Source organism: Lepidochelys olivacea (assembly GCF_965140295.1).
Source record: "Lepidochelys olivacea isolate rLepOli2 genome assembly, chromosome: 8".
Taxonomy (NCBI): Eukaryota; Metazoa; Chordata; order Testudines; family Cheloniidae; genus Lepidochelys; species Lepidochelys olivacea.
In genome coordinates, this window is record NC_140418.1 from 99,789,988 (window position 1) to 99,817,927 (window position 27,940).

Genomic DNA, 27,940 nt, shown 5'->3' on the forward strand with positions numbered 1-27,940 from the left:
GCATATATTTTCACTAACTGACTTAATTTAATGTGCTCCTGATGCATCAAAACTACCTAAAGAAAGTCCCGATGTTTCACTAGACTAGACCACCTGAGTGGAATTTATGTGACACAATTTGTGGTGAAAGAAACTTCATTTCTGGAAAATGGAAACTGTGTGGTTAAATTAACGTATTAACAAATACATGTCTGAGTGAGACAGTATCTCAGCTGTCTCAGCGGCACAAGCACCCTGAATGTAGGTAGCTGTGGACAGAGATTCCTGTGAGTCAATGGGCTCCCTATTCTTCCACAGGGAGCTCTGTTCTAGCACTTGAATAAAGCTGTGGTCCTGTTTTTGGATCTAGACAAAATTTTAGCATGACTTTTTTTCAGAGCGTCTCTTGCTCAGGTCCTTGCACTGTCTTATGATGATGTAAATTAGATGTGATGTAAATTAGTGATGTAAATTAGAGCCCCACCCACATAAACGTTGTAATAAAAAGAATGAGAAGCTAGGTGTGAACCTGGGAATTTCACACACTGTAACCCGGAGCAGCCATGTACTGACAGAAGCTACTGGAAAATTATTCATACAAACCTCAGCAAAATGAACCCAACAGGCCTCATGTTGTTCTAATTGAAATTCCCTTACAATACGGAATACCACTGGCACTGGTATTTTCACCCAGAACAGAAGACCCAATTTTAAAATGTAATTGCAGTATGATCACTACAATAGCCCCAGTGGTTGTTTTTTATATAATCAGTTTTGTGGTCCACACATTATCTGTTTTCATGGTGCTGCAGATTTTTTACTATTGACCTGAATAATTGCAGTGCAAAAATTGTCCGGAGGCAAGAGTAGGTTTTAGCAGCTAGGTAGGGGGCAGTTGGAGATTGTGGTGTACGCACCTTTGCTGGGTGTTTCTGCTAAAATTAACAAAAGTGAAATAGTTAATATTGACATCTTTAAGATGAAAGGGAAAGTTGAGACCACACAGAGCTATTGTTTCAGCTTGTCAGGAGACTCAGGAACAAACATTCTGGTCACATATTTAAGATTTGGCTCAAAGCTGTGAGGGCTGGCATCTAAATTTTCATTAAAAATATATATATATATTTTGCAGCAAAGTGTTCAATTGTTGGGACTCAGAGTGAGGGGAAAACTTAACCAAGAGCTGTAATATGAATGAAGAAACATAGAATAGCAGTTCATCATGAAGAGATGTACACTAATTATATTCACCTTTCTCTCACTCTCCCAAATCCCCTTTTCTGGGCAATGATAACAGAGGGTATTCAGGAAGGTAACCCTTATGTGCTCTTGAGTCTTCTGTTTTTGAAACCAAAGATATGGCGGCTTCATACCATCCCCAAAGCACTTCTCCCTGTTTGAAGAAGCTTGGGATTCCAGCGTTGCATCCCCAAGTTACAAGGAAAAGTAAAATAAATCTGTGTTTTTTTGCGTAGTGCCCAGTGGTGTGTGAATGAGAAATTCCTGTGCAGAAGACATTAAACATTCTTTCATTTCTTGGACTGTAAACCCTTTGGATTAGGGACCATCTCTGTTGTGTGTTTGTACAATGCTTAGCACAATGGGACTCTTATTCAGGATGAGCCATAGGGCACAAACCTAATACAAATTATAACTAATTTATCATGGTAGAGGTTCATTTCCTGTTTTCGAGGGGAAAATTGTGGTTTCTTAGGGCATGTGACTAATGAATGAACCCTCTGTGTGGAAAACAGTCTGTTGCACGCAGACTCTGAATATGTGTCTCTGTCCAACCACCGATGGTAGGATCGAGTACTTTCAGATCCATAGGATTTCCAGGAATTATAAGACTAAACACAGGTCTCTTCCTACTAATACAGCTTTGTCATCCATATTCTCATATTCGAGCTGTCCTATTATTCTAGTTGTCACTCCTTGTTTGTTTTTATGAACATGTGTCAACATGTCTCTGGCATTGTGCGTTTGAAAAATGCCACTGAACAATAACAAATTAAATGTAGTAGACCATTGCAAAAGAACAGCATAAACCCTAAGCGTTTATAACTAACTGTAACACTATTTTTAACATAGAAAATGTTCTTCTTTGGTTATAGAAAAATAAGTTGTTGTGGATTGGGGAAAAGAAGAGATGATCTTATTTAAAGAGATCCACTATCTTTTTATTTTTTTTTGGTCTGTCTTCCAAACCAAAATGTTTTATGTTTCCTGCTTTATAATGGGAACATGTGAGAGAAAATATTGATTTCCACCTTGTATGTATCAAATAGGATCAAGAAAAACTTATGGTAAATGTAAGCCTTTGGTCCAGTCAGGGCAATATTAATCATGGGTTCCTCGATCTTAGCTCCTGGCTGTACGTGTAGATCTCAGATGGGATCTGCTGCCAAAGAGAGTTGGGGCATGCTGCAGGATGTAGTGGGAATGGCACGGGCCTGATTTCCCAGATGTCTGACTTCCCATGCTCTCAGTGGTCCAACAGTAGCTGCTCTTTGAGGCAGAATACTGGCAGCACATTGAAGCCTCTGCCAACATGCAAAAGCAGGAGCTCCTGCTTACACAATTCCACCTTTCAAAGCCTCCTGCTCTGTTCTTTTGCTGGTTGTGTTAGGAGCTGGAACCTGACCCTGTGTCCTGGTGCCCCCCAGAGATTACAATCAGATCAGTCAGAGCTCATAACCCAGGTTGACTAAGGATAGGGGTTGCATTAGGCCATCTGCATGTGACATACAGCATGTAAAGGAGCTAATGACTTTTCTCTGTGCTTGTTCCCTCTGCTGCATGACCGCGAGGAGTCTCTGGCACCTACATCCAAACTCCAGTTGATACTCTAGGACTGTAGCCTGGAGTATCGAAAATGGAAACATCCAAGTGGGAGCAGGTGTAAGGTCACAGAGGGTTTGGTAGGGGAGGGCTCAAAGGTGGTAGAAGGAATCCTCACTGTTTTTAGAATTGCAGTGGAGGGGGTCAGGAGGTGTCCTCCAGGTCTGGAGGACGAGAATGATTGATTGTTTCTGCATATTTCATGTGGCTTTGTTGGGGAATGTTGATATTGCATGTTTACACACTCTAAAAGCACATAAATATGCAGAGTTTGGAAGGGCATTGCAGGTAGTTACATCTGTGATGTTGAAAAACTGAGCATCAGCTGTGAGCCATGAGAACTGATTGTGACATGAAGGATGCTGTTGCCAAAAGGTCTGAGAAGTGGATTTGGGCATACCTGCCACTCAGTAACTCCCTAGTAGTAATAACCACACTGCCCAAGAAGTTTATGGGGTGTTCTCTGCTGCCTGGAAGGCCCCACAAGCACCTGTTTACTATTCTTTCCCCGAAAGAATCTCCAAATCCCTAGACCATGTTAGATGAGTTAAGATACATTCATTTTAGCATAGGTTCCATTATTGAGAGAACATTCACTCTGACACAGTGTAAATACCTTATTGTGATATATATTCAATACACAGGAAATACCACAATAAACTCAATGTTATGGCAGCATATTAGTTCACTTTTAATGGTGTCCATTCTATGCATCAACAAGACTGTTGTCTGTTTCTTTTTCTCTCCCCCTTCCCTGCACATTTTCCATATACTATAGACAGGCATGCACACAAAGATCAATTTTTCTCCATTTCTATGCATATTTAAGACAGCACAGGTGTCAGATTCTGTAATATCACAAATATGAGGATGAGCCTTTATTGTATAGAAAGGAGCACAGGGTGACTGTGAGGTTTTAGACACACACAAACAGTATTACCAATGGTATAAGACAAGTTATGAATGCACGAAGGATAAATTAATACTTGATTAGACATTGTAACTTCTTTTCCTCGTGAGCAAATGATTCTCTTGATGGTTGAGATGCAAATCCTTGTCTTTATTCTATGATTTTGTGCAGTACCTTTCAATTGGCAGCAAATGGGAAATTTCAGGGTAAACTGCTACTATCATGCAAGTATTGCAGACAAACTCAGTAGCTGCTCCAGTACTTGGATACAAAAGCTTCTGTTTAAAATTGAAACCTAAATGGAGATAAAGCAAACAGGGATAAACTAAGTCTAAAAGATAAAGCAAGAAGAGGTTTGTTTATTTCTAGGTAATGAGATCATTGTATAAATCACATTTTACTCTCATTAGAAGACTGTGTTATGTCTGTTACTGCTCTTTCTGACATTCAGCTGCTATATTCCACATCCTGGCTAAAGACATTTTAAAGGATGTTCAGGACATTTATTGGGAGCAGGTGGATTGATTTAAATCATCAATTTTAATCATGATTGAAGTCAGCAAACAGGAAAACTTGATTTCAGTCTTTGATTTTTCTCTTGTTTTGCATTTGTACTTTTTGGTTATTTTTTTAAAGAAATCTTCATTCTCATTAGTGTAACCATTAAAATGTTGATTTGCAATCAAATACAGCCTTCACACTAAAATTGATTGTCCTTTTTGGTAATCAGGAGGATACTCTATATCCATACACATTTATTTAAGCAATTATATAGCTTTTTTATTTAGATTCTTAATTTTTACTTTTTTAGTATATTAGCAAAAGGTGAATAATGCATTTCTTGTTTACTAGACACTTTTTAATTGGCATTCATGTCGTGTTGCAGTTGAATGGAAATTGGAATTCAATTTAAAGTATAAAAACTGTGTTTTTAAAATTTATTTGTATTAATTAAATCAAACTACCTTCAATGTTTTGGCTACATAAATTTATTTTCTTATCCAAACATTTACATTTAAAACTAACTGATTTATTACACAAATTAATTATTAACTAGTTAGTGAATTGACAGATTGTTTCTGGTCAGCAGGGTCAGATTTTTCAAAGATCTCTCAAGATGCAAATAGGTGTCCTATCTGGACAGGATCGGACTCTGGATAGGATTTTCACCAGTAGCCAAACAGGTTATCTGCCCAACTCCCATTTAAATCAGGGTGCCACATCCCCCAAATTTTCACAATTAGTAGATCTTATCCTCTCCCTCCGAATAGACTGGAAGAGGAAACCAACCTTTCCTGCTGTTAACTCCCAATCAGCTTCTGAACCTTGAATAAACTACTTCAAATGAAGAAAAAAAATCTCCCAGCATTTACTAGCTAAACTGGAATGAAAAGTTATTAGGGCAAACACTTTTTTGCACCACAGAAACTGAAAATATTTACATTTTGAAAAAAATGTAAATATCAGCATTCTCCATTGTAAAAACTGAAAATAATATATATATTTAATGCAGTACCTGACATTGTGACACATTTATATTTTGAGTTGATCTGCAAATTCAGAAATGTTTCCCCCCGATTCTGTGTATGTATAATTACAACAGCACCAGCCTTTAACTCATTAAAATTTTGAGGAAGATTAATTGATACAGAGTATATTTTTATTTATTTAATTGATTTCATTAGATCATAATAAGCTTAGGTTACTATAGATAGGTTGTCATGATTTCAAATTTAAATTAAAAACAATTATTTTACAATTATTTTAATCCACCCTGATTAGGTGTTTACATTAACTTCTACTGCAGAAATATATGAAATGCCTTTTAAAACATACTAAGGAATTAATTTACATTCAAACAGGAATTAATTCAGATAAGTTCTATGGCCTGTGTTATGCAGGAGGCCAGAGTAGATCATGAGAGTGGTTCCTTAAGGCTTTATAATCTATTCTATAATCTAAGTATTAGTTTTAATGATATTGTTTCAAAAATTAGATGCCCCAAGAATAAAATTTTACATTTCTTCTTGTATTACAACTCTCTGGACTAAGCAGTTTACTCTTAGTGTTTGATCTGACTTTGTGTGAGTTGTTAGAAAGAACATTTGTCTTTTGAGTAATTTGGTGGCAAATTTAGGGCCCACTTCTGCCACCCATGTCCGTGTTAAGTAGCACTTTTTCAAGCAAGTAGTCCCACTGAGGTCAATGGGACTGTTTATGTGTGTAAGTATTATTTACTGTAAGGGTTGCTGACTCAGCGCCCTAGAGACGTTAAGAGCAAATTTTGCCCTCAGCTGCAAGATATTCTTCCTTTATGCCTGCAAGGGGTAATCTTTTATGCATTAAAAGTTCACAAAAATTTAAACTTTTTTTCTTGCTCATGAGTTGTGAAGATTTAAGTTTGTAAAGTAGTATAAAAAATGTGATGAATTTGCATCACAGTAGTCTAGATGAAATACAAACGTGAATTCTTGATTGTACCACTAGCATGTATTTATGAGACAACATCCAATTCTTAATGAGAACTTCAGTACAGCAGAAACCTTATTTTTCATGTAAATGCTGATGTGTGCTGAAAGTCCTCAGGATTCCAAGGAATCTGATGGATACAACGTAAAGTAACCGAATGGATTTTAAGATTACGACCAGGATTAATTTTTTTCCTAGAGAAAAGAAACCATTATTTTTCCGTGTGGAATGTGAAGCCATTATTCATGAGCAATCCAGAGGAAACAATATAGTTAACAAAGGGAAGATTAGGACAGCAGCAAAATGGTCATTTTCATCAACTTACTGTATGTTCATGTTTTAGCTACCTATAAACTGTATATACTGACCAAACATAAAATGGACCAAAAACTGATCCCAGAGGGGCATCTATGGAAGAATGTGGTGGTAATGGTTGCTGAAGTAAAAATACTTTCCTTCTGGGGTTATTTTATCTAAATGCTCTATAATTATACTATATTGTTTAAAATAGGACAGTGAGGCTTGCTGTTTAAATCCTTTAGTGTCAAGTTCTTAACCACTTGGCACCCATTGTCCTGACCTGAGAGGGTATGATTGAAAAGGTTGCAAATGTGAAGGAGAGCAATGCAAATTAATTGGCTTATTGATATTGCTATTGAATTGTTAATGTTGAATGGTGCAGTTATTTTGAACACAATTGAAAAACTTGAGTGAGCCATAATTGCTGTGGGTCTGAAGAATGTCCCAATCTATGCCATCACAAGTGGAGCTGGGTGAAATTTGTTGGACAAATAAAAGGAGGACTTGTGGCACCTTAGAGACTAACTGTCTCTAAGGTGCCACAAGTCCTCCTTTTCTTTTTGCGAATACAGACTAACACGGCTGCTACTTTGAAAGTTGGACAAATAGTTTCACTGAAAAATGTAGTTTCAGATCAACCAAACTATTTGTGAATTTGGGTTGAATTTGGCAAACAGTTTCAGCTGAAAAAAAATCAAAAGTCCAAAATGCTTCCTTTAGGTCTTTTAGAAATGAAATATTTTGATCTTTTTATTTAGAAATTTAGCTACATTTGTTTAAATAAAACAAAAAAGGTAAGATACAGCTGAAAAGAAAATGCTAAAAACAAAAACTCTCCTCATACGCCCAGTAGTAAATGCTTTGCAGATTTGAGATCACATTCAATCAATGTGTAAACAGATTTAATGCCACTTTCAATGGACTTGCCTCAATATACACCAGGGCTGAATTTGGAGTGACAAACAAGATTTATGTGGGAGGGGAATACGAAGTTTGGACTGGAACAATAATAAAACTTCTGCCCCTTCCTTAATTAAATCCTGTTTGATATCCCTAAATTGTTCTTTTGTTTGGTTTTGATTGTATGACAAGTACTATACAGTTTGATGAAACACTGGTACAATTAGGATAGGCTACTAATTTTATTTAAATATTAGAAGTTTTCCACAATTAATCCAATTTATAGTTTTAAAACAGTAAGGGATGGAAAATCAGTGTTTCTGTTAAAATTACATGTAAAGAAATGATTGAAACTACAGTATAAAGGCAGGAAGCTATATCATTGCTAATCAATCTAAAGAGCTCTCTCTTACAGATGTCAATACAAAGTTAAGTGCTAAAATAATTGTAGTGTAGGCTTTCTCATAATTACTGTTGTTCATTTGGCATGTTGTGCAAAAAAAAAGAAAAGGGATTTGCTTTGCAGTCAGCAGCCGCAAATCTCTAAGGAGAAGGCAAGAAGATAGCAGAAGGCTGATAGTCATCCATCATTCCTGACAATTTCACAGCCTGAAATAACTTGACAGAAACCCAGAACAAAATGTTGGAGAATTGAATGCTGCTAAACTGAGTGAATTGACTTTCTGGTGTCACGGCAAGACCTGCTTGAAGTGGCTGATGATTCTGTTTTCTGTTTTCAAAACCGTTGATGTTTGAAACCATCTCCTGGTGTGAATACTCTTAGCAGATCTTTAAAATAGCTCCCTGGCTTCCAAATATTTGCATTTTTCTTAAATACGATTTCTATGAGCATAACTAAATGCTGCAATTTCGTTGTTTCTGTATGTGCTCTTAATACAACATTGACTCTTCGATCATCAGGTATTTGGACTGGATTCACTTCTGCTTGTGCAGGGTCAGTGGTGGTGGTGAGGTTAGCACCCTCCTGTGCTAGTGGGGGTGGCAAACAGAGGTAGCAAGGGTAGGAAATGTTTGCATTGTTGACCCTGGCAGCATTAGGACTTAGTAAGGGCATGCTGGAACAGCAAACACTTCCGGCGATTGGGCTATGCCATCTCTCTCCATGTTTGCCTCTGTTCTGTGGCTAGCTCTGCTCCACTTTCAAGGTGCATTGTTGGGGCATTGCAGAACTTCTCTCTCTGTGGAACCTGGGAGTGAATTGAGCCCTTTGAATTCGTAGTCTTTCCCCAGTTTTGTGAATATCATTTCTTCTAACACTTTAGCTTCCCTCTAATTTAGAATGGTTACAAATATTTGTAGTGAAATGATGCAAATTGTTGAATAGTTCTAATTTAAATAGCATTCAATATACAAAAGGGGATTATTTTCCAGTTGTTTAAATGAAAAAGACTGGAAATGTTCCTTAATTATGATAATCAGACACTTATTTGGCAATAAACATTGCTTAGTTTCGTTTCCCATTCATATTTCAATGACTAAATTTACTTCTAAAGTGGTTATACATTTTTATTGTCATAAAGAACATAAACTGTAGGACTTCCATGGAAAGAGTATAGGTGAGGATGTGGATTAATATTTTGCAATATATAAAGCATCTTAGATCTGTAAAGGACCGGGATACAGGTAAGTCCATAATGTATATGAACATTATACATATGAATAAAGTACACTGTCACTTATCTATGAAATGAAAAGTTTAGCAAATTTTATTTCTCATCGTAGTGGTCTAGATTTAGTCAGAAAGGAGCCTTGTACCACACATGCATGTGTCTAAAGATTTTGAATAAACGCCTTGTAAATCCATTAAAATACTCAGCTGTATACTCAGATCTCTTTGGATTTTGTCCAAACTTATCACATTTCTGATGGACATATTTATTTGATTAAAGGATGTACTGAAAATATAGTACTTTATATTCAGTTACATTGCTTATTTAACTCCATAGTAAATTCACAAGAAACAGACATCCCCGATCTCTTACTTCCTCAATGATGGTGCTGTAGCAATTATTTGTATATTAATGTAGTTATAGCCAGTATTAAAAGGTTGCACTACCAAGCCAATCAGTCTGCAATATTGTGTTTTATTTAGGCTCTTTGCAAAAACAATAAATGATATCTGTTATACTGAGGCATAGATCCAGTGCTTTGTGGCATCCATAGTAACCTTACAACAGCTCCAGGGATTTATAAAAATTGAAAATATGACTGTGGCAAACCAATTTTATTGAATCTTTGTGCTAAAATCTCTTATGCACACTACTGCTACTTCTTTCGTTGGGGAGGGGGTTGGAGGGGGAGACATGAATTTCCTCTTGACCATGCATCTGTTCAGATGGTGGGGAAAAAGCTGACTTGCTCTACATTTCAATTCTAAGAAAGTTAATTATATATTGCATCTGTATAAAGTTGTTACCTAATCAATATAATCCATCCTAGAAAGAATTTCTACTGACAGACAACTGTCATTGTCACGTATTCATCAAAGCTTATTTGTTTACATAACATCAATAAAGTGAATAACAAAGCTTCTTTGAAGACAATTCTCTAATTATCTTGTATTTACATTGTTACATAGACTAGTGTGACCCAGGAATGTGCACCTGTGTAGGAGGCTACCTTCAGGGAACGGAACGTTGAACATATGCAAAAATATCATTTATTTATGTATGTTTTTCATGCATTTCCAAAAAACTGTATTAAAGTTTAAATAATTAATTTGGGTTTTTTTTACTTTTAGATTGTAAACCAGAATTTTATTTACAGTCTACAGTTACTTACAGATGCTTTTCAGGCAATGTGAAGTTGTCATCCATCTGACAAAGATATTTTGTTTGAGATATTCATCATTTTGTGATGTGTGTGTTTTGTTTACATTGCTTCAGTAATTCACTACTGGGACTAAAAGTTGCTTTTGAGGTTTAAACACACTGCAGGATGCCAAAGAAGCAGCAGATTATTCTGTATATGAAAGCTTTTGGTCCATCAAGTGATCAAAAGCTGCCAGAATCAAACCTGAGATCTGCCATTATAAATAAGGTACTGACAATTCTTATTGTGAAAGGTCGTCCCAGGGGTGAAAGAAGCAGAGAGAACTGAATTGCTGTGGCTTTTTCTTAGGACTTCTCTGTGCATATAATTCCTTTGGAAGTTTATGTATTATACAGTGACATTTTGCCATGATACATTTTGGTGCTGAAATAGCCATTTGAGCTCACTTTAACGGACATCAGGATTCCATGTTTATGATTAGGGCTTCTGTTTTTCAGGTTTATTCATTTAATTTTTCAAGGTGTATCTTTACATAAAACTCAAAAATTCCCAGATGCTGGAAAAAATGGGGGTTTTCAGGACTTTCTCTTTTCATATACTGTAATGAATAACATATATTATATAAAAAGAAAAGGAGTACTTGTGGCACCTTAGAGACTAACCAATTTATTTGAGCATAAGCTTTTGTGAGCTACAGCTCACTTCATGGGATGCATTCATTGGAAAATACAGTGGAGAGATTTATATACACAGAGAACATGAAACAATGGGTGTTACCATACACACTGTAACGAGAGTGATCAGGTAAGGTGAGCTATTACCAGCGGGGGGAGGGGGGGGCAGAGAACCTTTTATAGTGATAATAAAGGTGGGCCACTTCCAGCAGTTGACAAGAACGTGTGAGGAATAGTGCGGGGGGGGGTGGAGATAAACATGGGGAAATAGTTTTACTTTGTGTAATGACCCATCCACTCCCAGTCTTTATTCACGCCTAAGTTAATTGTATCCGGTTTGCAAATTAATTCCAGTTCAGCAGTCTCTCCTTGGAGTCTGTTTTTTGAAGTTTTTTTGTTGAAGAATTGCCACTTTTAGGTCTGTAATTGAGTGACCAAAGAGATTGACGTGTTCTCTGACTGGTTTTTGAATGTTGCAATTCTTGATGTCTGATTTGTGTCCATTTATTCTTTTGTGTAGAGACTGTCCGGTTTGGCCAATGTACATGGCAGAGGGGCATTGCTGGCACATGATGGCATATATCACATTGGTAGATGTGCAGGTGAACGAGCCTCTGATAGTGTGGCTGATGTGATTAGGCCCTATGATGGTGTCCCCTGAATAGATATGTGGACATAGTTGGCAATGGGCTTTGTTGCAAGGATAGGTTCCTGGGTTAGTAGTTCTGTTGTGTGGTGTGTAGTTGCTGGTGAGTATTTGCTTCAGGTTGGGGGGCTGTCTGTAAGCAAGGACTGGCCTGTCTCCCAAGATCTGTGAGAGTGATGGGTCGTCCTTCAGGATAGTTTGTAGATCCTTGATGAGGCGTTGGAGAGGTTTTAGTTGGGGGTTGAAGGTGATGGCTAGTGGTGTTCTATTATTTTCTTTGTTGGGCCTGTCCTGTAGTAGGTAACTTCTAGGTACTCTTCCGGCTCTGTCAATCTGTTTCTTCACTTCAGCAGGTGGGTATTGTAGTTGAAAGAATGTTTGATAGAGATCTTGTAGGTGTTTGTCTCTGTCTGAGGGGTTGGAGCAAATGCGGTTGTATCGTAAATGGATCGTGTGGTGTGGTCTGGATGAAAGCTGGAGGCATGTAGGTAGGCATAGCGGTCAGTAGGTTTCCGGTATAGGGTGGTGTTTATGTGACCATCGCTTATTAGCACCGTAGTGTCCAGGAAGTGGATCTTTTGTGTGGACTGGTCCAGACTGAGCTTGATGGTGGGATGGAAATTGTCATTACTCTTTGCAGTTGTATATACTGTAATGAATAAACTCTTTGTAATGTTCCCTAGTGCACTTTAATGTAGTACTGTTTCAAACACCACTATATTAAAGCACAGTAGGGAACCATTGGTGCACACCAGCACTGTCTACATGGACCAATTAATATGCAACACATTAGCAGTCAATATTACTGCTCCATGTAGACAAGACCTCAGATACAAATAACCATTTTTGGTGTTTTCCCAATGTTTTATGGGGTATGTATCTATCTATCTAATCAGCTGAAAATCAGAAGCCATAATTAGGCTTAATTCAGAGAATAAATATGTAATGCCAGTTCCCTGAGACAATAGCCTCCTTGACCTTAGACCAGAGTTAACTGCTAATCTTTTATTTGTACATGTGAAAATTATAAAATGGCAAGAAAATAACTTATCTGAGTTTTCTAGCAAGCCTTCTAAATTTCTGTACATTCTGTTCCTGACATAGAACCACCTTAGTTCAAATCAAATAATTGGTTACACAAATTGTCAAGTTTCTGAGTCCTTGTATTTGCCAAAACTCTGTTTTCTCATAGTGCCAGTATAAACCCAACTAAGATTCATGAGAAAAGCAATGAACACTTAAGTTAGATATGACTCCCTATTAAATTAAAATACAATTAATTAAAATATCCTACCCATATTTCTAAAATATTTTTGGTCATATAGCCTTTAGTTGCTCTAGGCATGGCTTTCAATTTTTCTCAGGGATTGTATACAAGAGAGAGCTACGTTTGACAACTCTCACTTTAGATCCACATGTACTGTAATTCTGTAAAATAATACGCTATCAATTTTTAAAAGAGCATTCCAAAAGTATTTCTCACATTTACATTTCACAGAGAAATAAGCTACTTTAGTTTCAAATGCTAGTTCAGGTCCCTCAACAGATGTAAATAAGTACAGTCGTTCAAAATTGTTGTATATTTGTATTAAAAATCTTTTTTTATGTAAACCAGCACTTTTTGAATAAGGAGTACACTGATTAAATCTCCCCAGCTGTCTTTAGACGTTTTCATATACTGTAGCTAAATATCTTAGAGTTTTTCTGGTAATTTACTGCTGTTAAGGAGATAATATAACATCTCCATGAATATCTCCTTTAAATTTAGCAAGAAGATTATCTAAGTAAATATATAGACAACTCTTTTGAAATAACAATCTATGAAAACTGTTTAATAAAGAAAATGTTTCTTATGTGTATAATTCAACCGTATCTTAATTGATATTTATATTTTGATAGGTTTTACAGTTGTCAATATTCTTGTAAAATATAATGTAATCTGGTCTATAGTTAGGGTAATATAGTTAAAAACATGAACAAAATATGGTTGTCTTGTAAGTTCAATCCTTTTGGCTTTTATTGTTTATTGCTTTTCTCACCCTTTCAGTAAATCAGACATGAAAAAATCATGTGCAGAGTAGAGCTGTGATGAACAGTGTAAAGAAAAGGATTTGTTACCTCCCGACAAGGGGTATCTTGACAAGGGGTGGATGTCACGAGTTCTGTAGAGAACTCCATCCCTTAATAAGGAAACTGTCTTTGTACTTCCTAGAAATTTCAATGTAAGCATCTTTTGCAGCCCTAGTGTTACTGTTTCATAATGATCATCGAGAGGTACAGATGCTGTTCAACTAGTATAAATCTCATATGGAATCATGGGACTGGAAGGGAGCTTGGGAGCTCATCTAATCCAGTCCTCTGCCCTCATGACAGGACTAAGTATTATCTAGACCAGTGGTGGGCAACCTGCGGCCCACGGGCCCCACGTGTGCCCGTCAGGGTAATCAACTGGTGTAATTTATCTTAAAAGTCACAATAGCATGGATTATGAAGTCCACTGCAGAGAATAAAAGCACACATGCTACCTGTGTTCCTCAGATGATGAAAAGAACTTGTAGAAATATTTGATCTATGTAGCATTCATGCGGGGTTCATGCACTTGGCAACATTCAGGGCACACCTGGAGTGTTGTGTAGGAGCAGTGCACACACGGCTCCTCTCAAGGGCATGAACCTTGGAATCTCGCCCAGATGACATGAACCGTGGGAAGCCTCCCAGGACTGGGCTCAAGGCCCGAGAGCAAGGAATGCGGTAGATATTGGTAAATAAGAATATTAAACAAAGCCAGTGTATTCCTGTCATCTGTTGGAGTATGTAATGCGCGGGGGGAGAGAAAGAATAAAAGAGAGGGTGGAAAGCTGACAGGAGACCAGCCCGTCGGCAGACCAGCCTGCTTGCTTGCTTAAAGCCTTGTTCTGTCTTGTATTTGAACCGCAACAGATCTACTCCTGAAAAGGAAGGTTGTAGGATCTTCAGGAGAGGGATTGTCTCTTTTCTTTTCTTAAGTGTTTTGCACAGTGCCTAGCACAATAGGGCCCAATTTCCAATTCTTTATAAGTATTTACTGATACTAAGAAGAGTACCAGTGCTGTAGAGCAACTGGGAGAGTTTATTTTGTTTTAGGATGTGGCCACCACTGCCAAAGGAGCTGTGTGTGGAATAAGATCCTGCACTCCATCACTGCTCTTCAACTCTGTGTTGCAGAGGGATCCAAATTGTAAAAATAGAGTTTGCTTTTCCATGTGAAGGTTTGAAGCAAAAATAAATAGGTAGAAATCAAAGGTAAGCATGCATAACACTGATGGAAAATCTATCTGTATCTAGTTACAGAAGAAATTGTTAGAGCTTTTTACCTTTGTAAAGCTATGATGACTGCAACACTGTCAAGATTACCAAGCCCTCTTATGGCCAAAAAGCATTGGTTGTGCATGTTAAAATGACTTCATTTTCTCAACATAGCAGGAAACATTGAAATGAAGAGACTGGCAATTTACTTATTTTATTTTTGGGCCTCTCCCCCATATGCCCACCTCTCAGCTTCTTAAACACTATAACCGCTTACCCTGCCCTTACAGATTCCCATGATAAGCATGAAAGTCTAGGAAGGAAAATCATAACCCTAAACTACTAGATACATCAACTGCAAAAATTCAAAATACACTGCAAACACTGGCAATGCTTCTCCCAAGCCTTTCTTCTTAACAGTGCTTTTTTTATCCTCCTCTCACTCTTGGCTTCACAGCTTCTTCTAAGCCAACCATTACGCTTGGAACATCTCCTGTCACACTCTTCAAGCCTTCATGTCATATGGATCTGACCCTTTTTGTCTGTGCCTTCCTCAAATCTGATTATAAGTGTGAAATCCTTTGGGCACAGACTGTTGTCTTCTGTATTTTTTTAGTGCTGGGCAAAATGACTGCACACAAATGTATTTTTTTCTACTCTCTAACACTTAGTGCAACTGGTGGCTATTATCTTCCATTCCTTTCTTTTGAGAATGTCCAGTATTACATGTCAGTCCTTTAAACTTGAATATTTGGACTGGACTACATCTCCCATCATGCACCATGCTCCTAGACTCTTCTTAAGCCACCTTAGTGCAACACAGGAGTCCCTCACCCTCATGTATCATGGGAGATCTAGTCCCATTGGGAAACTCAGTCCAGAAGAGAACTGCAACTCCCAATAGGCACCAAGCAGCATTTCCATTTTTTTGTTTTTGTTTTTTGGTTTTCATTTGAAACCAAAACTTTTGCTTTTGGGATATTCAGTTTTTATGAAAAGTCAAAATTTTCTGTGGAAAGATTTTTTTTGGGGGGGTGGGGGTGAAAGTTTTTTCATCATAAACCAGTGGTCTGTTAAAGAATAGGTTTTTTGATGGAAAATTTTTGACCAACCCTCTTATTTCTTCACTATGTTTTGGGTCTGATAGACCATACAGGGGAGCCAGACTTAGTGCAGGGCCTTGAATATGGGAGCAGCAGTTCCATCGTGTGCATCCTCTGATCACTCAGAATCGCCTCTGTGGCTATATGTCACAGTCTGTGCGCTTTTTGGTCAAGAAGGGGTGGGTCTGAGATGTCCCTCTCCATAGTATTCCAGTCCAATAAAATTTGTGTGAAATAAGGCTGATCTCATCAATACAATCCCTTCTGCACACATTATGTCTGTGAATCGATGGCTGTGCCCTGTATGGATCTTGAAATTCCTGTGTGTGTACATGCGCGCGCATAACTGCATTAGTTCTGAGACAAGCAGAAACCTCATCAGAAAGAGCTGGTAGCCAGGGAACATTATGCAACTGGCAATTAATTCTGAAGAACATTTTATATTTCTAAAGTAATTATGTGCCATTTATTGAAATACACAAATATTGGGTAATACCTCCTCCTTCATTTACTAGTCATAGTTTCTCATGCCAAGAACATCATATCAAATACTTTGCTGCAATAATAAATTTGATCATTTTATATTTGGTATTGAGATACATCCAACAGCATTTATTTTTATTAAAAATCTGTCTTATTTTAATGCTGGTATATGTGATGTGCTAAAATTTACCTTCTCTCCTCTTTAAGTATTTTAATGAGAGCTCCAGTGAGGGAGAAAATCCTATAATTCACAAGCTGTAAACCTTTCTTTTCATTATCTTTGTAAGACTTCAGTACCTGTGCAAAGACTTGACAATTTCCAGGTAACAAAACACAGGTGCAGCTGATTAACAAATCTGCTAGGGCTCTGTATGATTCCTAACATCATCCCTCAGTAGGTGAGAATTTCTTTCCTTGTGACAGCAGAGAGATGTTAAATATTTGTTAACTAATGGGGGTGGAAGGAGAAGGACTAAATGCCATAAAGTTTTAAACCTTTTTAAACTTGAAAGGAGACTTGTTTCCTATACAGGAAGAAAGAATACATTGGTTATTTTAAAATGTTAAAGGTATTTAATTAAATTTTAAAAGGTCAAAAAAAAATAACCTTTAGAAGTCTTTGTTAGGAAATTTGTACAATACTTAGTGTACTGTTTGTTTTCAGCTACTGGTGGCAACTTCAGCTGTTAGTTACTGAATCTGCATTTTTGGGTTCCTTCACTATCTTATATAAGCATATACTTTATATCACACCTTTTATCCTGAAGGATCCCCAAATCTATGAAATACACACAGATCCACAGAAATGCACCATTGTTTGGTGGGGAGGCAGCGATATCGTATTGCCAACTACATGCATCAAAAGTTATGAGTCAGGCATCAAGTCACGAGATTAGTTTAAGAACCATGACTTTTTTTAAAAGGGGTTTTTTTGTTTTATTTTGTTTTGTTTTTTTAGCCTTTATGGTACACTTAGGTCATATTTTCAATATTTCTCTGCCACTGTGGGGGTTGGCAATTTTGTTTTTTCTTTAAAAAAAATCTGAGTCTTGTTTAGTCTCATGACTTCAGGAGCTGGAACTTTAAGGAAAGCACCAAATATTGTACGATTCATGATAGTTGACAACACTGGCAACCAGCTAATGGACAGCAGGCTACATAACAGTGGTAGGAGCAGAGAGAAATTTGGTCTAAAGCACCAGGGCAAATCCCCACAGTTACCAAAATACTATGGGATATTTAATGTCCATGCAGAGTGCAAGACCTCAGGTTTTAAAATCTCATCTAAAAGACTCCCACTTAGTGCCATTGCACAGTGCCCAAATCCTGTATCTTGGATGGTTGAAGGGCTGAAGTATTTCTGCTGGATTCTGAAACATTTAGGGTCTGGCTACACTGCAATGTAAGCCCAGGGTTGGTGGGACTCAAGTCAGCTCACCCGTATTAGGGAACCCTGGGTTTGAGCATCTAGATTGTAAAACCCTACATTACAACATTCTAACCCATGGTCCAACCCAGGGCACTGATGTCCGTGCTGCAGTGTGCAGACCCAAGTCAAAGTAACCATATCCCAGAGTCCCTAGTGAGCCCCCTTTCTGTTCAAAATATGGCCACTTTATCCCTAGGACCTTGGGGCACTGTGGGAAAACTTTACTGCTCACCCTGCATGCTACAGGATGTTTTGATGATGACGATATTGTCGCAGTTCTCATAAATGGCTACGCATATGACTCCGCAGTCTGAATCTTAATGCACAGAGTTGGCCACACTGAAGGCACGGGAAGTCTGTATCAATGATGTTTGATGCAGCTCTGTGGTGCCTTTCACGTGGAGCCTGGAGATAATTTCATTGATCCTGCCCGAACTTGTCACATGCTGATCTTGTCAGAGACTGCCAGTGACTCCTGTTCTGAGCCATTTGCTCAGGTTCTTTGGGATTGATGCCAGCCCACTGGAGACTGCTCTTCATATTATCTTTGAAGCGCTTACATGGATGACCCTTCTTTCTTTGGCTCTGACTCAGCTCCCCATACAAGATCTGTTTTGGGAGACGGTGGTCTTCCATTCGGATGACATGCCTGGTCCACCTAAGTTGTGCTGTCAATAACTTTTCCTCAATGCTGGTTGTGTTTGCTTTCTCAAGGACCTTAATACTGGTCACTCTGTCCTGCCAGCGAATGCTCATTCCGGAGTGGAGGGAGCACATGTGAAATTGATCAAGCTGTTTGTTGTGACCTCTATAAAGAGTTCACATCTCAGGAGAGATGTTAGAACCATTGTACTGTAGATCTTAAATTTGGTAGAGAGACGGATGTTGTGTTTGGTTAAGAACTTTTGTTCGAAGTTCGCCAAGGGCCTGGCTGGCTTTACTAATTCTGGAGGAGATTTCTTTATAAAGGGAACCATCACTTGAGATGGTACTGCCCAAATACTTGCAAGAAGGTGGCTGGCACTGGGACATTGGAATGAGGTGCTGGTTGGAACAAGACCTCTGTCTTTCCAAGACTGATGGTGAGGCCAAAGAGCTGGGATGCTTCAGAAAATCTGGCAACGATGACCTGAAGGTTGTCTTGTCTATGAGCAATCAAGGCAAGGCATCTGCAAAAAATGCCTCAACGAGAAGCCTCTCCAGTGTCTTATTCTTAGCAGTGAGTCTTTGAAGATCAAAGAAGGAGCCATCAAGTCGGTAGCTGATGTATATCCCCTGATCCAAGTCCCTTGTTGCATGGCTGAGAACACAAGCAAAGAATAAGTTGAATCACAAATTGATTTCCTCCACCCAGTCCCCCGGAACAGTCTTCACATGCTAGAGAAAGGCAGTTTCCCTATCTTGGCGAGGGCAAAAGACCTATCAGCTACCCTCACCTTATTTGGCCCACTCATTGAAGCACAGTGTGTGTCTCCTCTACATCAGTTGCCAGTCTCTTTTTAAGCATCCTCTATTACTATCAGTGTTTTTGTTTATGCTCTTAAACGAGTTGAGTATTGAAATTGCACTAATCATGCAATGTTACCCATTACTACCTCTCAGAAGCAATAAAAAGCCTGCAAGTAATGACAAGGTGGTTAGAAAATAGCAATTCAATGTGGACAGTGTATACCTACTCTTGTTTTTATGATTTATTAATCAAGAACATAAAAAAAGGACAAAAATCACACCAGCAGCCGATTTTACTTGTTTGGCAAATGTTTGCTTACTGTATCACTAACTTGTATGACAGTACTGCATTTCAAGAGATGTTTGCATAGCTTATTGAGAAAGCTGCATATTTTTCTGGTTAAGGTGTGTACATTATAGGTACATTTTTTTGCACACTTCACTGACTGAGCTGCATAGACTGCTTTAACTATCGCTAAGAATACTTGACTGATTCAGCTGCATATTTTAGTGCTTTTGATTTTTGTACTTTATTAATTCAGTGTCATACTTTGATAAAATTCAGTTCTATAGTGGCTGAATTTTAGGTCCTGCCAATCTAGCTCTATGCCATACTGAAAGGACTGAACACATTGTTAACTGCTAATGGGACTGTGAACATTAGTGGCTGAAATTTTATACTCTGTACTGTTTGGTTAAATGAACTGCATATTACTGTTTTTATATACATTGCTTATCCAGTTGTGTACATTTGCTCAACTCATTATATAAAATCAGCTCGATTGGAATAAGAACATTTTCTACCAGCTGTCTGCTATGAGTCAGTTAGCACGTCACAAAATTAGCAGCTTTACTTTTTCCAACAGTGGCATGATTGTTTCCAAAGTTAAAGCAATTGGTTTGGTGAACTTGTTTTTTTCACTTACTCCATGCAAACATCCAGAGTAATATACCGATTTGTTGCAACTTAATTTGCTTTTACAAATTAAGCAGAGCTATATAACAAATAAAAAAGCCTCAGACAAGTAAAATGAAATGCTTGTACATACAGTACAAAATTAACCAAGTACCTATAAAGGTTTGAACACACCTGTGAAAGAACTGTGCTGTGCACTCTAAGTGTAAGAGATAAGGAATAAATAGAACTTTCACAAGATGGACATTACATCCAATAAAGAGTCAACCTAAATACTGGAAATAGAAAATATAAAAATTAACAAATTAAGCACATAGCTTAGTGAGCAAATTATAAAAATGAGCTCATGATGACCCATAAAAAAGCAGCTCAATGAGCAGAATATATTATATTCAGTCACTCAGATATGTGGCTTGATCAGTAATGTTTGTAACAACCTCTGCCCCCACCTCAACCAGCTGCAGTAAAAGCATGCATCTCAAAGAGAGGTGTTCCTCCCCTTAACACCAGGGAGTTACGCTAGCTGAAAGTTTAGTGGCACCCAGAATTGCACACCGTACTCCACTCAGAACTAGTGAGGCCTCAGCTAGAGCAGGACAATTAGCTCCCTGAATATACTGTACCTTATATTGACTCCAGAAAGTTAATATGTCCCAAAATGATATAGCCTTTTTTTACAACTGCATCACATCTCATATTGAACCTGTGATCCACTATGACCCCCAGATCCTTTTCAACAGTACTGCCATGTAGCCAATTATTCCCCATTTTATAGCTGTGCATTTGATTTATTTTCTTTCTAGGTGAAGTACTTTGCACTTGTCTTTATTGAATTTCATCTATGAAACATCGTGTAGGCATGTATGTAGTTACTTTATGCTTTTGTACAGAAAGCAAATGAGAGCTTTGTACAGAACAGATTGTAGTTCATAACGACTATAACTGAGGTTTTTTTCTCTGTTTTTCAGAGGGTAATTTTCAACATTGTCAACTTCAGTAAAACAAAAAGCCTCTATCGTGATGGAATGACTCCTATGGTGAAATCCACAAGCAGACCAAAATGGTAAATTATCATTCTAAAATTTTGCTAATACCAGAAGAATTTTGTTTTGTTTGGCACTTACCTGAGTTCAGGTGCAGTATCGAGTATCTGTGAAGTAATGCTTTTCATCTAATGCCATATTTCAAATGGATTGACTAAGACACCAGCAGGTGAAATGACTTGATCACATACAGTACAATATAGACAACATAAAAATGCACACACACAAATATCACACATATGATGTTGTACTTTTGTTTGATGACACGTAATAAACATATCTACTACTAATAATATGCAAACCTAAGGAGCCTGTCTTAGAGTCCTTACACATACAAAACTTCCAAGAAGTAGCTAAGAGATTTGCCTAGTTTGGATTGCAGAATTAGGCCATAAGTGAAGAGTAATTTACTTCATCATTCAGAGACAGAAGCATCATTCCCCCGCTGAAGTATGCTAAGTTGTGCAAAGCTCTTACCCTCCCCATGCACGTGTGCTGGGGTCATTCAGAAACTTGCCATATGCAGTCTGTGAGAACAAAATGGTGGCAGCTTTTCGTGCTATAGGCAGTGCTGGGTGCCCCACAGAATGGAATGTCAATGCCCTCATCTCCTTCTGCAGTGTCTGGCAGTCTAAACATGGAACTGGGTGGTGGTGGTGGTGGGGAGATGCATGCTACAGCCTGTGGAAGTATGTTGCGGCCATCATCCTCCATATGTTCCTCCACCGGGTATTCTGCCTGCTGTGTCCTGGACAGGTACAGTGTCTCTACATACCGCTAGTGATGTCGTGCTGCCAAAGAAGCATCACTGGGTAAAATGCTGCTCCCCTGAAGTCAGTAGCCAAACTCCCATTGATTTCAGTGGGGATAGGATTTCACCTTTAGTGTCTAACTAAGAAGCACCTCCAGAATCTAGAGTGAGGAAGCCTACACAAAGAATCTAAGCTCTGACAAATGGTTCTTGACCTGGCGTGAAGTGGCCTGTGCTCTGAAACATGCATCGATGTTATATTGGCTTTAGCCCTACAAATTCAGCAAAGTGAGAACATTTTACAGTCATTACTCCTAACTGGTTAATTCAAAATAAATGTTTGAGCGATCTGCATGTGCAAGTCATCTGACTCTTATACATTTACCTTTCTTAAATATGTCAACTGTTAGAAGATTTCCACCTCCATAATGTTCAGTTTTTGTTGCCATAAGATGCATTCCTATAGAAATGTTTTCATTTTAATCACTCAAGATGACAATTTTGCCTTAAGTTAGACTGTAAGTTCATCTGGACAAGGGAAACCTATTTTACCATGTGTTTGAGCAGCACCTAGCAGGATGTGGTCAGTCCTGGATGGGTGCTACTACAATACATATTAAATAACAATCATTTGGTGCATAGCTACTGCATGTACAATCATGTTAATTGTGTTTATTATTTTATCCCAAAAGAGTCTTCTTTTGAGTCAGGTCCAGATCAAATTTAAGTGATTTTTATCATCTTTCAAAATTTCTTTTTCTTTTCCAACCAAGTCTAGTGTTTTAAATTAATTATTTTGTGTATGTTAATTTCAGCCTTAAATCAACTGTTGCTTTACTACATAAGTTATTCCTTATTTTGGTTTCAAATTAAAATGTAAATCGCTTACAAAAATGTGAAATAGGTTCTTTCTAAAAACATATAGAATCTTTAATTGTTTCTGAAAACCTGTTTCTCCTGCATTTTCCAAATGATTTATTTATTTTTATGTTTTATATTTGGGGGGGAAGGGTGCATTTGCTCTCATGAAAGTGATGGATGAATAGCAGTGCCTGGAGCCAGGCACAGAGTAGGCAGCAGGCGCTATGCAGCTTTCTCCTGCAGCCCCATCGCTGCACTCTAATCCTGTTTCAGAAATCCTCACTCTAATTTATGGAGCTATTTACAAGATATAAAACAGCTTCAGCAATGAAATAGATATTTTACATTTAAAATATCATTCTATTAAAAAGAAATAATTTGTTTTCTAATAGTCTGTTTGAAAACATCCTGTTGTACTTTGAAGAAGCACAGCAATCCATACTCTTACCAGGCTCTTAGTGATATTGGGGTCTCCTCTCAGTATGATTTACTATATTTTAATGTTAATGGGAGTTGTGTGCACACCAGGGCATCCTTCAGTCTTTGATATACAGTATGTTCTTTCTTATAGCTGAGTGTCTTCCTTTCAGATTATTTCTGAGACATCTTTACAGCCATTTCTATACTAGTTTCCATGGTATTCTTGTGAAACGTGTAAAAATTATTTTCCATGTTTTCATTTTGTTGGAGCAGGTTGTACTAGTACTTACAGTTGCTAACACAGCTTTCGGGTAGCTCTGGTTCTTTAATATGAATGGGATAATTCCCAGTCCTATTCATCCCCGTGCTGTTTGCTGCCTGGTATAATTATTCTGAGGCTAGTAGGAGGTGTTGGGTCATTGGGACTCTGCAAAGGATCACAGTGGAGGATTCATGGCCATAGACTGTAACATAATCTAAGGTGGACGTAGACATGATTTAAACTGTTTTCAAAGTCAGCATTTTAACGGACATGATGCAGATGACTGGATTAGACAGAAAAAACTATGATACAATGCAGATTTCTTAAAATCAAGGTAAAAGAAATCAAAGTTCTAGAAGCAAACCTCTAGCTATTTGCGAACACAGAGTTCACTGTTGTACTTACAAAGTACACTATACTGGGTATATATTATTTCATCTTCATTATGACTGCCTGGGCAGATTCCAATGCAGTTGCATGCTCCATACCGAAATTCTCCACAAATTCACTTGGTCACAAATCATTAACAGATGTAACAAGGAATCACAAACTTAATTACTTGTGCTTCCTTCTTTTACACAGGCAGGTTTTGGTTTTGAGACAATAGAAAACAGAAGAATCTGTTTTCCTCATGTTCAAGAGATGCATGCATACAGATCCTCTAAGTTAAAGAAGTATGGGCTGGATGAATGGACTATAAGGTGGATAGAAAGTTGGCTAGATTGTCGGGCTCAACGGGTAGTGGTCAATGGCTCCATGTCTAGTTGGCAGCCGGTATGAAGTGGAGTGCCCCAAGGGTCGGTCCTCGGGCCGGTTTTGTTCAATATCTTCATTAATGATCTGGAGGATGGTGTGGATTGCACCCTCAGCCAGTTTGCAGATGACACTAAACTGGGAGGAGAGGTAGATACGCTCGAGGGTAGGGATAGGATACAGAGGGCCCTAGACAAATTAGAGGATTGGGCCAAAAGAAATCTGATGAGGTTCAACAAGGACAAGTGCAGAATCCTGCACTTAGGATGGAAGAATTCAATGCACCGCTACAGACGAGGGACCGAATGGCTTGGGAGCAGTTCAGCAGAAAAGGACCTAGGGGTTACAGTGGACGAGAAGCTGGATATGAGTCAACACTGTGCCCTTGTTGCCAAGAAGGCCAATGGCATTTTGGGATGTATAGGTAGGGGCATTGCCAGCTGATCGAGGGACGTGATCATTCCCCTCTATTCGACATTGGTGAGGCCTCATCTGCAGTACTGTGTCCAGTTTTGGGCCCCACACTACAAGAAGGATGTGGAAAAATTGGAAAGAGTCCAGCGGAAGGCAACAAAAATGATTAGGGGACTGGAACACATGACTTATGAGGAGAGGCTGAGGGAACTGGGATTGTTTAGTCTGCGGAAGAGAAGAATGAGGGGGGATTTGATACCTGCTTTCAACTACCTGAAAGGGGGTTCCAAAGAGGATGGCTCTAGACTGTTCTCAGTGGTAGCTGATGACAGAACAAGGAGTAATGGTCTCAAGTTGCAGTGGGGGAGGTTTAGGTTGGATATTAGGAAAAACTTTTTCATTAGGAGGGTGGTGAAACACTGGAATGCGTTACCTTCGTTACCTAGGGAGGTGGTGGAATCTCCTTCCTTAGATATTTTTAAGGTCAGGCTTGAGAAAGCCCTGGCTGGGATGATTTGGTTGGGGATTGGTCCTGCTTTGAGGGGGTTGGACTAGATGACCTCCTGAGGTCCCTTCCAACCCTGATATTCTATGATTCTATGATTCTAAGAACTGAAGTTATGGGCTAATTTTTTTAAAAAAAATTGGGGGTGGGGTGGGGAGAAGTGTTTCCCACTGGTTTTAAATTATAAGCTGAATGTTGCATCCAGGACAGAATTTGACTCTGTGTATAGACAACATCTGGATATCATGGATGGATAGGCCTCCAGAGACAAAGATTTTTTTGAAGAATCTTTATATTTTGTTCTGAATGTAGTTATGTGAACATGGCTTCAAGCCTCTCAATGCCTTCAAAGTTTGATTCTTGGCTGGAACAAGTCAGTGCCAAGAGCTCTAGACGGAGAGTGTCAAACACAAGTCAGCATTTTTGACCAAAAAATTAATGAGGAGTCCTTGTTGTACCTTAGAGACTAACAAATTTATTTCGGCATAAGGTTTTGTGGGCTATAACCTACTTCATTAGATGCATGGAGTGAAAAATACACTAAGCAGGTATAGATACACAACACATGACAAGATGGGAGTTGCCTTACCAAGTTGCGGGGGTCAGTGCTAATGAGGCCAGTTCAGTTAGGGTGGATGTGACCCATTCCCAAGAGTTGACAGGCAGGTGTGAGTATCAACGGAGGGAAAAATATTTTTTGCAGTGACCAACCACTCCCAGTCTTTATTCAAGCCTAATTTGATGGTGTCAAGTTTGCAAATTAATTCCAGTTCAGCAGTTTCTTGTTGAAGTCTGTTTCTGAAGTTTTTTCATTGAAGAATGGCCACTTCTAAATCTGTTATTGAGTGTCTAGGGAGATTGAAGTGCTCTCCTACTGGTTTTTGAATGTTGCAATTCTTGATGTCTGATTTGTGTCCATTTATTCTTTTGTGTAGAGACTGTCCGGTTTGGCCAATGTACATGGCAGAGGGGCATTGCTGGCACATGATGACATATATCACATTGGTAGATGTGCAGGTGAATGAGCCCCTGATGGTGTGGCTAGGTCCTATGATGGTATCCCTTGAATAGATATGCCGACAGAGTTGGCAACGGGGTTTGTTGCAGGGATTGGTTCCTGGGTTAGTGTTTCTGTTGTGTGTAGTTGCTGGTGAGTATTTGCTTCAGGTTGAGGAGCTGCCTGTAAGTGAGCACTGGCCTGTCTCTCAAGGTCTATGAGAATGAGGGATCGTATTTCAGGATAGGTTGTAGATCCTTGATGATGCCCTGGAGAGGTTTTAGTTGGGGTCTGTAAGTGATGGCTAGTGGCATTCTGTTACTTTCTGTGTTGGGCCTGTCCTGTAGTCGGTGACTTCTGGGTACCCTTCTGGCTCTGTCAATCTGTTTCTTCACTTCCCCAGGTGGGTACTGTAGTTTTAAGAACGCTTGATAGAGATCCTGTAGGTGTTTGTCTCTGTCTGAGGGATTGGCACAAATGCGGTTGTATCTTAAGGCTTGGCTGTAGGCAATGGATCGTGTGATGTGGTCTGGATGAAAGCTGGAGGCATGTAGGTAAGCATAGCGGTCAGTAGGTTTCTGGTGTAGGGTGGTGGTTATGTGACCATCACTTATTTGCAGTGTAGTGTCCAGGAAGTGGATCTCTGGTGTGGATTAGCCCAGGCTGAAGTTGATGGTGGGGTGGACATTGTTGAAATCCTGGTGGAATTCCTCAAGGGCCTCCTTCCCATGGGTCCAGATGATGAAGATGTCGTCAATGTAGCGGAAGTAGAGTAGAGGCGCTAGGGGACGAGAGCTGAGGAAGTGTTGTTTTAAGTCAGCCATAAAAATGTTGGCATGCTGTTCTCTTGTCCTGTGGGGCGAAATCTTTAAATGGAGTCAGCATCAAGGTTCAGTTAAGTATTACTGATGTAAAAAGAGTATATCACTGCCATCACTGCACTCACTGTGACACAAATGTTTTGGTATTGACACATACTTCTCTTTTGAAGTAAGCTCAGACATTCCTACTAATGAGCTCTGTATAGCTCAAAAGCTTGTCTTTCACCAACAGAAGTTGGTCCAAGAAAAGATATTACCTCACCCATCTTGCCTCTATTTAAAGAGGCAGCGGTGTGCTGAAGAATAAGAAAAAGCAGCTATCCTGCAGGAGATCTTCTTTTGAAAAATGGGAAAAGTAGAGTAGTTACTGATGAAAACATCTTTTTCACCGATAACTTCAGAGTCCAATCCTCAAATTGTGCATACCCGGGACTGAATGTTTAGAACATAAAACATTTGGAGAATAAATCCAAGTAGGTTAGTTTCTGGTGGTTTTTCTGTCACATAAATACGTTAATATTAAATTGTATGTCTGTCAGTTACATCAGTCAAATCTCATTCCATTAAATCACTGCTTATGTGAAGAAACTCCGCGTCATACCACATCAGGTTGCATCAGTCACATTTCATGGCCAATTGAACATGATGAAACTCAAGATTGTAATTCAAGCCAATGGGATACAAAGTGACTTGTCAAATAAGATTGCTCAAAAGGATTTGGTAATTTATAAATGTTGAAGTAAGATATTAGTGTCATGGCTTTTTCTGGCAATTACTATTGCAATTATCTAAACCCTACCTTATGTGAAGATTAGTGGGAAGTTGTTTTTCTGTTTTTTGGTTGTGTGTTTTTTGGTTGTTTTGTTTTTTTTTTAAGGTCCATTTCCTGCTGTAATATCACTTTTTTTCACTAGTTTTTTTTTAATTGCAACCCAG

General features: G+C 38.6%; 1 protein-coding gene across 3 annotated transcripts in view; it reads left to right on the forward strand.

Moving 5' to 3' along the window:
• Nucleotides 1–27,940, forward strand: part of BEND5 (BEN domain containing 5) — a 1,397,007-nt gene that overhangs the window by 380,647 nt on the left and 988,420 nt on the right. For all 3 annotated transcript variants that reach the window (XM_084637918.1, XM_084637919.1, XM_084637917.1), the window contains exon 4: nucleotides 21,146–21,240. In XM_084637918.1, coding sequence (XP_084494044.1) covers nucleotides 21,146–21,240 — 95 coding nt within the window. The remainder of the gene's footprint in view (nucleotides 1–21,145; nucleotides 21,241–27,940) is intronic.